The sequence below is a fragment of the Phoenix dactylifera genome, unplaced genomic scaffold, assembly GCF_009389715.1.
Source record: "Phoenix dactylifera cultivar Barhee BC4 unplaced genomic scaffold, palm_55x_up_171113_PBpolish2nd_filt_p 000412F, whole genome shotgun sequence".
Taxonomy (NCBI): Eukaryota; Viridiplantae; Streptophyta; class Magnoliopsida; order Arecales; family Arecaceae; genus Phoenix; species Phoenix dactylifera.
The window spans coordinates 233981-246332 of NW_024067852.1; the positions used below are offsets into that span (position 1 = coordinate 233981).

Below are 12352 nucleotides of genomic sequence, written 5' to 3' on the forward strand. Positions count from 1 at the left end.
ATCCGCCACTGCTTTGCCCTCTTTCTCTCTCTCCTGGTCTGGTGCTCAGCTCTTGCTGTTAGGTTTGTGAAAGCACATTCCCTTGGTTAAAGGGTCTGCTCTTGTTGCTAGGTTCGGAAAAGCACATCCCTTAGCCTTCTTTTTTTTAATTTATTTTTAACAGGGCCTCTGCCTCTTTCAAAGTTGGACCGGGGCCCGCTGTCCCACCTAGCATATTTGATAGGATGATCATGGGAGTGGACAGGATGGAGTGGCTATGGGATGTTCCATTCCATGGGGAAACCAAGACTCCCCCATCCCCCGGAATCTAGAACTTCGATTATAGGAACTAATAATTTGTATCTCAGCAAATTTCTTAATTATTACGATTCACTGGACCAATGAAGTCCGGCTGTTGGCAGTGATTAAAGTCACTGAACATTGGAAAGATGATGACAGACTTGTTCCTTTGACAGATTGGAGGAAAAAATATGGTTGCAGTTGTATGTAAGGCAAATGCATATTCAATTTTTTATCAAATTGTTCCATTCTCTTCTAAAAATTAACTTTGCTTTAAGATAATCATAAACTAAATATGAGATTTAAAATTTGAGAAGATATCTAATGTGGGCACCTTTTAGCAATAGCAAATTTTGGAAGATTAATTCATCCGAGAGACTTTACGAAATTGTCAACTTGACGGGACTGAACATTGAGAAGATGATTGTTGTTCTGATGGGTGGCATTGTCTCCTTAAGTATAGAGTGAAGTTTATGATTAACAGGATTCTGAACGTACTTTTGGATGAGTCTTGAAGACTCTAATGATACTTATTTAAATGTCCTCTGGTTCTTATTTGAATCTTCATAACTTCATGTGCTTTATTGGGACAAGCTTGTTTCTTTCAGTGACTTGAAGGAGGAAAAAATATGGTTGCAATTATGCACAAACCAGATGCAAATTTTCTTTTTGGATCAAGCTGTTCCTTCTCTGTTAATGATTATGTTCACTTGAAGCTAATCATAAGCTAAAAAATGATAAATACAAATTTGATATAAGTATGTGCTAGCATTTTATTTTTGGTTGGGAGACGAGCATATTAAAATATGAGAAAAGTACAACTATATGGATGCTAACACCTTTTAGAAATAGCACACAGCAGCAAATATGCTATGTTAATGCCTATGAAACTGTCAAAATTTTCAAAAAGTGGCAGCTGTATGCAGGTGACTGGGACAATGCATAGTGCATATGTGCTTGGTGTATTAGAAATACTAAAATGTTAAATAGAAAAGATAACCGAAGGAAAAACAATGTGTAAATATTTAGAAAAATAAGAAAATAATAATTATTACAGTTTCACACTTTTTTGAAAGGCTCATTAGTATTCTTTGACATGTTAACGTAAAAATTTACAATATTCCCCAGAGTTTTATTGTTGCCTTTCAAATATGTTAGTGCAGCGAAACCTATCAATTACAAATGAAGAGGATAGGGAAGGAGTAGAATACGTACTGACCAGCATAGGGCTCAGAATGCATACACAGGCTGCTTGAGCATATGCGAGCAACTTGTGGCCAATAATGTGGTTTTCCCATGATGCTGTGAAGTCACGAAACCACATCCACATATGCAACGAAGCTAAGCATATTTTAAGACAGTGACTAATGCAAGTTTTAGTTAAAATATTATTCTAGGGCTATGCAAAACTTTTAGTAATCATGATATAAACACCAGTTACAACTTTTGATGAAGTTGCTTTGGTACATGTATCTTAACTTTTTTAGCTCTATCTGTGATATATGTTCCAGGGGGATGTGTAAGAATGTAACCTGCTTATGGCTGTGATTGCATCCGTAATTCATAATAACATCCTTAAACTTGTTTGGCTCAATTTGCCAAAAATACTTCAGGGTAATGTGCAACAATTCTGCATATGTCAGGTTTCCGTTAGTCTCATGCTATTTGTTTTGATATCTTTTTCATTTACAGACTTTCCAGTCTTCATAGGAACGCGCAGTCAATTTGATAGCTGAAAATTGGCTGCATTTCTATATCATGCACATGTTCTGACATATTTCATGACATTTAATTTGCCTATGCTTCAACTTCTCTGGATAAATAAGCTCGTTTGGTCAATGTCTATTTGCAGAAATATGGTAAAACAGAAGATTTGAAGCAAAAAAGGGCTCGTGAAGACCTTCAAGATAGGCTCGATTTCCTAAGGAAACAAACTGAAGTAAGAGAACATATCTTTATATGTCAACAATGTTTTTCTTACTAGCTGCTACCTTCTAGGGAAGATTCTCATTTTTATCCATTTTAGAGCTATGATGACAGGGGCCCTATAATTGATATTGTTGTTTGGCACGATGGCGAGGTTTGGAGGGTTGCTGTTGACACACAGAGTCTCGAGGATAGCTCAGAGCATGGAAAACTGGCTGATTTTGTTCCTTTGACAAACTACAGGTGTGCATCGATAACGTTTTTCTAAAACCTATTCATAACCTTAAGCCGTGTTCCTGATGTTTCCTGTTTCAGCAACAAGAATAGTACTTTCTTTCCGTGTCATTGATCACATTACAATGTTCATGTAAATATTGCTACTGAGACTCATTTTTTATTTTGGGTGTGTGACCTGGGTAATGAAGCTATCATGTTCTATGTTTTATTAGGTTGCGTTCTGTCATATTATGTTGGGAAACTTTGTTTAGTTCTAGTTTATAGTTCCAAATGTTTTGAGCTGTCTTCATCACTAGCAGCTGCAAGTCTGCAACTATGATGATCACATTCTTCGTACATGAAAAAACATTTTTGTACATGAAAGCATGTCCAACCGATGTCTTGCTTCAAGATTTTGGGAATAGTTGTGTTTTGATTTTATTGTTCTTTGGTTCTGATTTGGCTAGTTTTCAATAATGTATTAGTCATAGATGCCCGCGATATCTTGATTTAACCTGCTAGAAGTGGCCAAAGAAGCAAATGTGCACCTTAGCATCCTCAAATGCAATTGCTGTTCCTGTGGTCATTGCTCTTAAGTCCATTGTTGCACTTGAGCCCAGGATATCTCGATTTGCCAAGCAGATTCAATTGATCTAACGGAGTATCTGGGATCTTACCAATAATATTAGTGATCTCTTCTTTCTTTTGGTATCTCACTGTTTATTTGTGGTGCGAATCTATGTCACACATCATATGTTATTATAATATCTATTATTCATACCTGTGTTTCATGTACTCTAATGCACAGTTCTAGCTTGGTATGCCTGTGATGCCTACCATCATACAGTATGTAAATATCGAAGGTTTCTACCTTTTTTTTCCTCATATTCTTATGCACCATTCTAGGTTGATGTTGACCTTCAATGCTGATGTACAGCAGTAACCTCTCTTCATGCGAACCCTATCATGCTGCGAGATCCCAACTTATTCGAAGATGTGTAACTAACCCTATCATGCCCTGAGATTCCCACTTTTTCGAAGTTGTGTTACCATCATGGATGATGAAATATCACTAATATTAAAACATCTTTTAAGGAAATCATAAGATCAAACGTAACAATAGCGAAAATTTTATCATTGTCCAAATTTCATAAAAATCCGTATAGACATGTAAAACAACTCATCACAAAAGCAACTAAAGAGAACATTATATCTAAATGTCAATTTCAAAACATTGACTCTTGTTCTTTAAACAAGTCCATAGGGATCTTACTAATCACCGTGAAAAATTATATAATAAATAAAGTAACCTAGAAAGCTCCACAAGCAACTCCTACCATGACCAAAGGACTTAAGGGTGCATAGGAAACAAATGACTCGAACACATGATCAAAATATTAAAAGAAGGAAATTCATTGAAATTACTTTTCATGGATTCCAAAAAAAGTGAAGTTTTAGTAATATTAAGTAGTTGGATAGTGTTCAAAGTTCAAACACAAGTTTAGAGAAGAATCCAAATAACTTGCACAAAATCATAAGTTGAATCCTAATTCAAAATTAAATGACCAAAGATAGTTTATATTGAAAACTCTTATATTTCACATAGTATTTTCTTACAAAGTCTCACTTATGCCTTGAGGCCACATAAATCCTCTTTGCAGACAAGGCGACATAAAATCCTGATCAGTAAATTGGATGAGGCCACATAATCCTCCCCAGTGAATCGTTAAGCCAAATGAGGCCATATAAATCCTCCATGCTAATGCAGATGAGGCCACATAAGATCCTTAGATCCACATATACCACTTGGCAAAGGTTCGACATATCCCCATCCATAAATTTGAATGAGACCATATATACCAGCTAGCAAGAGGTTCGAAGAAATCCTCATTGATAATTTGAATTAGACTGGATATACCACCTGACTAGGAGTCCACATTTGTCTTTCACATTTGCTATTATTTCCTATTTATAAACATCGCCAATGCCTTACAAAACACTTAGAAAATGCTGCAATGAAATCAAATTGTTGCAGGAGCTTAAAAGCAGTTGATTTTCGAGTCATAACATTTATATACTCATTCCAAGATATCAATTCAAAATCTAGAGCTTCCGTATTAATACCAAAGCATAATTTCAAATTAACACAGCACCCAATTTCACAAGAAAGAAAAGATCAAATGTCTTTCAACATATTGTAGGTTTCAAGTCACTAAACAAACTAAAACTAAACCTTATTAGACAATCCAATAGCTCAAAAGAAGTCCTAAGTTTGAAACAACATTGTGGTTTAAAACCTTTTTATGTATTCAAACTGAATCAAAATTTGAAAGACAGAAACTCTGAGCTTTAAAAACTAGTTGAGGCTTTATAGTTCTTCAAACAACTTTTAGGTTTAGAGTTGACTATTCAAAAGAATAAGTCCCTTCAAAAATACAAAGCTTAATTCAAGATATGGAAAGATGACTTGGAAAGAAAACCATAAATATTGAGAAAGAAGCTTTATGTTAGAAATCCAAAATAGTGTAGAAAAAACTAACCAAAATCTTAAATGCAAATTCAAGGAGAAAGGTTTCCTGAAAAAGAAAATCATCAATTTTGGAAAAGATGGATAGTTTAGAACTCGAAACTAAGCATAAGTGGTCACAGGACTCAAAACACAGATAATATCCAAATTCAAAGACATGGAGAGAAGTTTACTTATGTAATGAAGAAAGTAAATACACATATCTTATCCAAGCTTCCCATCTTCTTCTTCTTCTTCTTCTCCTCCTCCTTCCTCTTTTCTTCTCATCCCCCTTTCCTAGGTTAGCCACTCTTCTTTCCTCATCCCCTGCTTGCTCTCCTTGTCTCTATTAATAGGAAAGGTAGGTCAGTTCAGACAGGGGGGCCACTTTGTCAGTTCCACCCTAAGGTGGTTCTCTTAGGTCGGCTAGCAGTCTAAAGGACTATAAGGTTAAGTTGGTTAGATCTAAATCACTATTGTAATGACGAACAAACTAATAAATAGATAGATAATAGACTAATAATGTTCACTTCTTCCTTTTTACTCCCTTCTATTTCCATTTATTTAAGACATTACATGTAAACAACAAACTACTTAAAAATTCTAATTTCTTAAATAAAAAAGTTGATTTCCCAACTTTAGTTTAAAACCCTATTTTTTACACGGGTAAAAGTTTCAACTTTCAGATAGTAAGGTGTTTTTTAAAGCTTAAGAAGTTTCATAAATTTTATTGTATCTAAACATTGCTAAAACCCAAAAATCTGGTAAGAAGTATGCTGTCTGTAAAACATATTATCTAAAATGATGCTTGATCGCCAAGGTTTGTTGTATGAACGTCCACCCTCTTGTACTAGGTACACTGTACCATATTGATATGGTACTATATGGTATTGACTATCGAGGTTCGATTCGGTATACGTGTAGAATCGGGCAAGTATCCTGTACCACCTGGTTCTATGTTGTAGTGACCTTTGCCGCTTACTTTTGGACAGTATCATGACTAGGCATGAGAAAATACTGTATTGGTACAGGGTGCATACCTTAATGTACCAATTGTACTGGTAAGGTACCCATATGGTTGCTGGTACCAATATAGTGAACCTGTTGACGACACTTACTGCTTCCACAAAATTGGTCCTTTCAAGGGTTACATTCGCATACACATGTATACATATGTTCACAAATATGTATGCATTTGTGTGTTTGTGTTTCTAGTTACAGGTGCACTTGTTGGAAAACTATTGTTCCTTTTCGAACCCTAAAAGACACTTTCTAGTTATAAATACTTGTATAAGCATGAGTTATGTGTGCAGGGTTGTTAGAAAACTATTTTGCCCAAGATCCGCCGTACCGGATCCGGTAGGCGTACCGGTTGCCTACCGGACCGGTACGGTTCCGGTTCGTACCGAAACCGGACGGTACGAACCGGAAAGCTCTTCCTCGCCGGAGCCGGGAAAGAAGAAGAGAACCAGAGAAATCGCGGGGAAGAAAGGGAGGAAGACTACCTTCGGCCGCCATCGGAGAGCCGTGGAGGAGCGTCGGAGGCCGGTGGGGGGCGGGGGAACCCGCGGGGGCGCGGCGGAAGCCGAGGCCATCCACTGTTTCGAAAGAAACCGATTTGCCGACTTCACTTAAAATCCCTAAATTAAAAACCGTGGCCGCGTCCCTTATTTCTTTCGAAACAGTGGACGCGACCGCGACCTCGGCCTCCGCAGCACCCCCGCGGGTTCCCCCGTCCCCCGCCGGGCTTCGCCGCCCCCACCGGCCTCCGATGCCCCTCCGTGGCTCTCCGATGGCGGCCGAAGGTGGTCTCCCTCCCTCTCTTCCCCGCGCTCTTTCTTTTTCTCTTCATCTTCTTCGTCTCCGGCACGGAACCGGCCTGTACCGGTTTCCACGGCTCCGGCGTACCAGTAGCTGGCCGGACCGGTTTGTATCGGCCGGTACGGGCCGGTTTGGCATACCATGATTTTGCCTTTTCAAACACTAAGGAGTAAGGACACACTTTCAACTATTCATTATTTTGATTTTGGTTCTGGAGTTTGGACAAAACATCAAAACCACGAAAGCAAAAGAAAGAGTTTTATAAAGGTAAAGATAACCAAAATTTATAAAACCTTTACCAGTGTTGCACAAATTATACCAATACCCAATGATGTTTTTCATAAAATACCAAGAAACAAAAATTTTCCTTCAATATCTAAAATATATAATTTGATGTATTGAGAACCATCTTGTGATATATTCTTCTATGCGATCTATTTTGAAGTTCCTTTCTCTTGCTGCAAATTATTCTCAAATTATTGATGAAAAATTTGGCTTTGTCAATTAGGTTCATCTGATAGGAGTTGCCATTTGTTTGGAAATTAATGTGCAGGATTGAGCGAAAATTTGGCATATTTAGCAAATTGGATGCTTGCTCTTTTGTTGCTAATGTTTATAATGAAGGAAATCTTGTAAGTATAGTAACAGATTGCTCACCACATGGTACCCATGTTGCCGGTATTGCAGCTGCTTTCCATCCTGAGGTATTACAGACAATGTGGTTATTTCTTTACCTTTTTTAATGCAATATTACATGTAATTTTCTAAATATAGGATTGTCATACAGGAACCGTTGCTAAATGGAGTTGCACCTGGAGCCCAGTTGATTTCTTGTAAGATAGGAGATACACGCTTAGGCTCAATGGAAACAGGAACAGGTTTGATAAGAGCATTAATAGCTGCAGTGGAGGTAACTGAAATCTTTGAAGTGTTCACTTTAACTTTTGCAGTTACAATGAGGATTGTTTGTGTTACTATGAAAATTAATTAACTATTTTTTCTGATAATGAATTGTTCAATAGATGATCTGGAACCCCCTCTTTTCTTTCTAGTAGAACCCCTTATCACCAAAATAAAACCTTTTGTTGGTCCTGGCAGAGTAGGGTATCATTATAGTTACAGAAATGTTTAATTGGTACGGCAGTTTTTTTCCCCCCAAAGGAGTGGTTTCTGCAGTAGTGGCCACTGTCTATTGATAAGCATTTGCTCATGTGGACCATAATTCACTCCATCATGTAGTAAACTTTTTATGCATGCCATAATAACAGGGGCACTAGGCAGATCTTGTACATACAATGATAACTCTGGTCTTTATATCAGGCATTGTTCTGATGTTGACTGAGATTGATCTCCATCAGATGGGAGATATACTTCAGCTGTGGTGCTTTTATAGGAAGCAAACCTCCAAGATGGGGAAGCTAAAAGGAAAGATTCACCGACAGAGATCTGTGTAAAAGCTGAATACAGGAAGCAGCCGGCAACATTTGCATGCTGACAGGACTTCAAATTCTGTTATGACAGGATTTGGACTTTGAAATCAGCAAACTACTACAATTGTTTTCTGATAATTTAAGGCCTATTTGATGATGTTGCTGTTTTTATGTTTTTGTTTCTGGACAAATTGCTAAAATACCACATGGAGATTGCTGTTGAAGATATCATCTATGCAGAACTTTTGCCATTCTTTGTGTTTGTTTTCACATTTTTTTGAAAGTAGACCTGCCCAATAGGCGGACTGGCCAGGTTTAGGCTGGGCTCAGTCCAAGATATAATAAAATTAGTTAGGCCCGGGCCAGACCGGCCCAGCCCGGCCTTCGGGCCTACTTCCCAGGCTCGAGCCTGGTACTTACTCGAGCTTCAAGCTACGGGCCCGGTCCGGCCTTCAGGCCTACATCCCAGGCTCGTGCCCGGTACTTACTCGGGCTTCAACTTACGGGCCCGGTATTGGGCTTCCTTAATCTTTTTTTTCAATTAAAAAAAAAATGAAAAGATCGGGGAATTCCAAGTGATTCTCGCTGCAGAATTTTGTCGAATAGCTTGGGAGTGTTTGTGTCCTTTCTTGGGCTCCACCATTACCATAGTAATTGTGTCCTGCTCCACTAGCCTTGATGCAACCTGCTTAAATGCCCACCCAGCCACCAAAGGCAGCTTATAAGAACTAGACGATACACCTTGATTCATGCTCATATTGAAAAGTTGAAGAAAAGAATCTCCATGTATTACTTATAAGTACCCACTTTGGGGCTCTTCTTGTAATCATACTTGAGATCCTTGAGTAGTGAAAATTCTACTATATGAATTATTCTTCTTTTGCCTTCTTTCTATTCTCTTTGTCCTCCCTTCTGGTGGATTCCTAGGATTTGGGAGCGAGCATGTAAGAGCTGTATCATTGGAATGACTAGCCAGAGTGGTGTTTTTTAGCCTCGAAAGAGAGTGATCCATCCCTGCTCCTCTTCCATCTACGCTCCACCCTTGTTTAAGCCTATTGGCTTACGAGTCACTGCTGCCTTTAGGTTCTAATCTCTTGTGTTGTACATGCTGAGTGGGGTTTCTGCCTTGCCACAATCGGTTGCACGACATGCCCTTTCGTCCTTCGACTTTTTAGTCCAAGTTCAATACCTCATCGGGGTTAGTTGGTATAGATCACGGTTTCAAGATGCCGGCCCACCGCCGCAACATTGAAAAGCATGTTGAACGTGAGCAAGATCTGTGAGACATTGAATCGGATGAATTGCGTCATCGGCTTCAACAACTCCAACAAGAAAATTAGCAACTTCGACAACTTCAAAAGCAATGTGAATGCTGACATCTTTAGGGTTCCAGTCACTACAACGAGCAGTCCAATAAAGAAGTCGAAGATTTTAATTCGTTCTACAACAAAAAAGCATCTTCATCGAGTGAAGAAGATGCTCGTCACCAACGCGAACGAAGACCACATTGCAACCATTGTGACTTTGGCATCAAAATAGATATCTCTGACTTTAAAGGATGCCTACAACCTGACGAGTTCATTGATTGGCTTAACATTGTTGAATGAGTTTTCGAGCTTAACGATGTTTCCGGCGATCTATGTGTGAAGCTAGTTTTCATCAAGCTTAAGAAGTATGCATCAATTTGGTGGAAAAATCTGAAGCGACAATGTGAGTATTAAGGATGTGGCAAGATTTGAACATGGGACAAGATGTGTCGTGAACTCAACTGTAAGTTCCTCCTAGAAGATTATTGTTGGAATAAATTACTTAAGCTCCACAATCTTCGGCAGCATGACATGACCGTAGAAGAATATAAAATGGAATTTGACCTACTCCTCATGATGTGCGACATCAAGGAGCCTGAAGAGCAAACTATAGCACAACATCTTAGACGATTGAAGCTAGAAATTAAGCGAGTTGTGCGACTCCAACCCTCCTGAACGATGTGATATAATTGGCAACAAAAGTCGAGAAGTAGCCACTAAAAACAATGAATTCACACTTTCCGAGGTATAGAGGCAGAGTGTCCAATCGAGAGAGTTTCGTGTTGAAAACATTGGCACCCTCCAAAGCTAACACCTTCCAACCATTTCTAGAAGAAGGACAAGGCCATTCTTTGCAACTGCAGCTATTCCAACACTGTCGCCTTGCAAGTGTTTCAAGTCCCAAGGTTTTGGGCATATTGCAGTTTATTGTTCAAATAGAAAGCTTGTCTCTTTGGTGGAAGAAGAATTATGTGCTGAAGAGGAAGAAGATCAGCCAGTCAAGTAGGATGAGGAAGGCCCAAGCGAGGAAGAGTTAGTGCATCTTGATGAAGGTGAAGCTTTGGTGGTCCACCCTAGCTTGAATACAACCGTAGGAGCTGATGAAAAAGATTGGTTATGCCACAACATCTTCAACACTAAATCCACTTCACATGTCAAGATGGAGGAATCCAGATAAATTTTAACATCCTAAGGTACCTTATGCATGTGAGTATTTACTTTCAGCATCAGAGTCATCAAATGTTGCCGATCATGGTCTAGATTTTGGGTTGGTAGTGTTGGGTACATTAGACAATGAGCACTACTTACATCTTGCTAAAAAACAATATCAGGGTGTTGTGTCTCCTAGGCATTCAATCAGCAATCCAGTTATCGGACTGATACCACATCATAATGGAGGTGAAATTGATCAGAATCCTTATGAAGAATTTGAAGACAGATGCAAGGAGGTCTACTGTATTGAGATGAATGAGAAACAGAAGTGAAAATTCAAAACCTTTCTTGATTAAAAGCAACAAAAATCTGGTACAGCTAAGTATAGATTCTTTCAAGCATGAATGTGAATGAGAAACAGATGTGAAAATTCAAAACCTTTCTTGATTAAAGACAACAAAAATCTGTTACAGCTAAGTATAGATTCTTTCAAGCGTGAATGTGTTGATGCACTCTCCATGACCTTCGTAAAACTGCAGCCAGTAGATGAATTGGGCTACCCTGGAAGAGCCTACAAGTTCTTCAATGGATCCACCTTGTATCCATTTGGCAACGATCTGAGCTGTACAAATTTTTCCTACAGAGTGGGTTTAACTTAGAACTTAGAAGTCTATAGAGAAGAAGTTGGCTTTCAATCAAAATTGCCTATCAACTCCCTATAAATAGTCCGCATATGTTCTGCCATGTTCTGTTGTTTTGATTGAAGATTTGAATTGTAATAGAAACAATTGGAGCGAAGGGACCCGTAAAGAGCAAAAGCTTGGATCCAATCTTAGACCTCTTGTAGTCTTCTTCAAGATGGCTGCTAGAGTTTGATAAAATGCAGAAAAAGATAATTGAGCTTTGGCATGTATGCAATGTTTCCTTAGTCCAAAGAACTTTCTTTTTCCTGCTCTTTAAAGGTGATCCAACAGATTCTATCTACATGGGAGTGGAACTCAGGAGGTTATCCTTTCTAAAGAATGCTTACTGTAGGTGGAAGTGAAAATACTACTCTCTCATCGTGTCCAAAGAAGCTCAGCAAGAAGCACAAGGACTTTTACACAAAAATGCTGGCCTAGTTCGAGTCAAGATTAAAAATTATTTAGATGTTCGGTGGCTTCGTTATACCTACAAGCTGAACGTGGATTGTGAAAAGACCTATTTGCTTTGGATAATCAATGCTGCAATCAATAATCAGCTTTTCTTCAAGGTAGCCGGGTACTCCTTCACCATCGTCAAGATGGAAGCTAGCTACAACTACAGCTTTTATTCTACATCCGAGTACTTGTAGTTTATTGATAACCCAAACTTCTTGATGATGTGTCTGCAACTTTTAATGTGGTTGACCTATCACCTTTCTACGAAGACTAGGAAGCCTAAGAAGACTTAGACTTGATGGTGAGTCTTCTCCAATTGGGGAAGTATGATGTCGAGCGCTTTTGACACACATGATGCCACATGGGTTGCAGGTCTCATATGTATGGGTCTCGGAATCCAACATGAGTTTTGTCTTGTTAGGAAAGTTTGATGTTAGTTAATTTTAGGAAGTTTGATTTTTGTGAACTTTTGAGAACTTTTGATGTTATGAGGGAAGTTTGCAATTAGAATTCTTTGAGTTAGAATAGGACTTGGAATCTCACATTGGAAAGTAGAAAGAAAGTGCCCCTGACTCT

General features: G+C 38.6%; 1 protein-coding gene across 2 annotated transcripts in view; it reads left to right on the plus strand.

The window, feature by feature from the left end:
- The window catches only part of LOC120105981 (tripeptidyl-peptidase 2-like), an 83689-nt gene that overhangs the window by 3882 nt on the left and 67455 nt on the right, over nt 1-12352 (plus strand). For both annotated transcript variants that reach the window (XM_039118787.1, XM_039118788.1), the window contains exons 6-9: nt 2132-2218; nt 2306-2448; nt 7302-7452; nt 7536-7658. In XM_039118787.1, coding sequence (XP_038974715.1) covers nt 2132-2218; nt 2306-2448; nt 7302-7452; nt 7536-7658 — 504 coding nt within the window. The remainder of the gene's footprint in view (nt 1-2131; nt 2219-2305; nt 2449-7301; nt 7453-7535; nt 7659-12352) is intronic.